At 50.1% G+C, this 2,240-nt stretch overlaps 1 protein-coding gene across 4 annotated transcripts in view; it reads right to left on the bottom strand.

Annotated features, from left to right (window-relative positions):
- LOC105539406 (zinc finger protein 773) overlaps positions 1-2,240 on the bottom strand; it is a 41,201-nt gene that overhangs the window by 10,441 nt on the left and 28,520 nt on the right. Inside the window, exons 2-3 of one of the 4 annotated variants that reach the window (XM_011979676.1) lie at positions 1,305-1,434; positions 703-801 (exon numbers count right to left, since the gene is read on the bottom strand). The exons of the other annotated variants lie outside the window; for them this stretch is intronic. Coding sequence (XP_011835066.1) covers positions 703-801; positions 1,305-1,434 — 229 coding nt within the window. The remainder of the gene's footprint in view (positions 1-702; positions 802-1,304; positions 1,435-2,240) is intronic. 4 annotated transcript variants of the gene reach the window in all.

The following is a 2,240-nucleotide window of genomic DNA, read 5'->3' as shown; positions in this document are numbered from 1 at the left end:
CAACAAAATCCACTGCAAATGGCTTTCCACAGGACTTTGGCTGCTGGAGACACAGGAACATGGCACAGAAGGTTATGTCCAGGTCCAGAAAAAATCAACTGCAAGATGGGCGCGGTGACTCATGCCTGTAATCCCAGCATTTTGGGAGGTCAAGGCAGGTGGATCATAAGGTCAGGAGATCGAGACCATTCAGGCTAACATGGTGAAACCCAGTCTCTACTAAAAATACAAAAAATTAGCCGGGCGTGGTGGCAGTAGTCCCAGCTACTCAGGAGGCTGAGGCAGGAAAATGGCATGAACTTGATAGGAGGAGCTTGCAGTGAGCCAAGATCAAGCCACTGCACTCCAACCAGGGCAACAGAGCGAGACTCCGTCTCAAAAAAAAAAACCAACTGGAAAGAAATAGTTGGTGTCCAAGCACTATATGCAAGGATAAGCTCCCACCTCACCATACATTCAGTGAAAGCCACTGCTGAAAGGTGCTGCTGAGGATTGGGTGAAACATGGAGGACAGAGAGGTGGGGAATGGCCCCGGGTCAAATATCAGAATAGATATAAATGGGTGACTGAGGAAGAAAAGATAGAAATCAGCGATGACCCCTTGCCTTGGTATCAAAATATCTGGGCCCACTGCAAAGACTCCTGGTATGATATGAACCCATCTCCGAGTTCATACCTCCCTGAGCTCCACCCACCAAGTACCTTTTGGTAAGGCTGCAGTCATAACTTCCCAAGCAGGCATGAAGGGCTCCTCCCATGACTCCAGCTGGGTTATTTCATGGGTCTTGGAAGATGCAAGTCCTAAGGAAAACAACAGGTGAGTGGCAGCACTGAGCCAGAATGACCTATCCCATCATGGACCACAGGAAAGAAAACAACATAGTACAGAAAGAACCTTGGAGGAGGGTCTTACAGGAGCAACCCAGTCAAACAGCAATCACATTGGTGACTCAATTGCTGGCACAGGTATGTTGGCTAGAGGAGGCAGGCAGAACGTAGGGGAATAGAATTACCACAGATCTGCACAGTGTCACCAGGCCACAGAGAGGCCACCAGGGTTAAGTTCCATCAAGTTGACTGCAAGACTCGTGACCCCCAAACTCTTTCCTGCACAGCTCCGGGGCCGCTCGGGGAGAGAAGATGGTAGTATACACAGCCCAGGCCAATTACAATAGCTACTTCAGGATACTGGAGAAGGAATGAGTGCCCACAATTCAGCTTTGGGAAGAACAGATCTGTCACTAGGAAAAGTAGGAAGAGACGAGCCCAGCCCAGGATGCTGGGGTGGGGTGTGAGAAACTTACCCAGAGAGGCCAGAAGTGAAAAGTTCTCCAGCATCACATTGCGGTAGAGGAGCCTCTGAGTCTCATCAAGCAATCTCCATTCCTCCTGGGAGAAGTAGACAGCCACATCCTCAAAGGTCACATAGCCCTGCTAAGATGGAGAGAGTTGAGTTTATCTGTGGCCTCCTTACTGGGGAATTTAGGCATCCCCCTGAACATCCACCCCTGCTCACCCTCTTCCTCAATCCCCATCTCAGAGGAGAGACCCTGTCCCAGAACCACTGATGCCCCCTCTCTCCTCATGTTCCCACTGAGCAAGCACAGGCAGGTAGGCAGATATAGTCCATTTCAGCTCTGGGTGTGGTATGCAGAGTCCTACTCTTCTCTTGTCAGACAACTGACCTTGGATTCCAAGATTGTTTACCAAATACAATCAAATTTGTGTAGTGTTCTCCCTGAAGTCCCCAATACAAGGTCCCTGGGGACATCTGTTTATACTCATTAGAATGTACACATACTCTGTACCACAACCACTGCCCCCTATACCACCTTATGTACCTCCCCTAGTGTCACTACATTCTAGTCTACACATGGCATCCAGAGGGCACTTACCAAATGCAATCAGAACACCATCCCATCCTAGACCTCCAATGGCACTGACTGCCAGGGGCAACCCTCAGCCTCACTTTGAAGGCCTCCCTACCTGGCTCGTTTTGTTGCTTCACTTTCAGCTACTTGGAATTGCACACATATTTGGACACCTTTGGCACTCTTCCATATCTGTGTTGAGAAGCTGTCCCTTCCCAATGTCAGCCTTCCTCTGACTCTCATTAGAATCGCAGGCCAGGCCGGGTGTGGTGGCTCATGCCTGTAATCCCACCACTTTCGGAGGCCGAGGCAGGTGGATCACCTGAGGTCAGGAGTTCGAGACCAGCCTGACCAACATGGAGAAACCCC

The sequence above is a fragment of the Mandrillus leucophaeus genome, unplaced genomic scaffold (genome assembly GCF_000951045.1).
Source record: "Mandrillus leucophaeus isolate KB7577 unplaced genomic scaffold, Mleu.le_1.0 Scaffold205, whole genome shotgun sequence".
Classification (NCBI taxonomy): domain Eukaryota; kingdom Metazoa; phylum Chordata; class Mammalia; order Primates; family Cercopithecidae; genus Mandrillus; species Mandrillus leucophaeus.
Note: the sequence above shows the minus strand (reverse complement) of the source record. Positions and strands in the feature narration are given on the sequence as shown.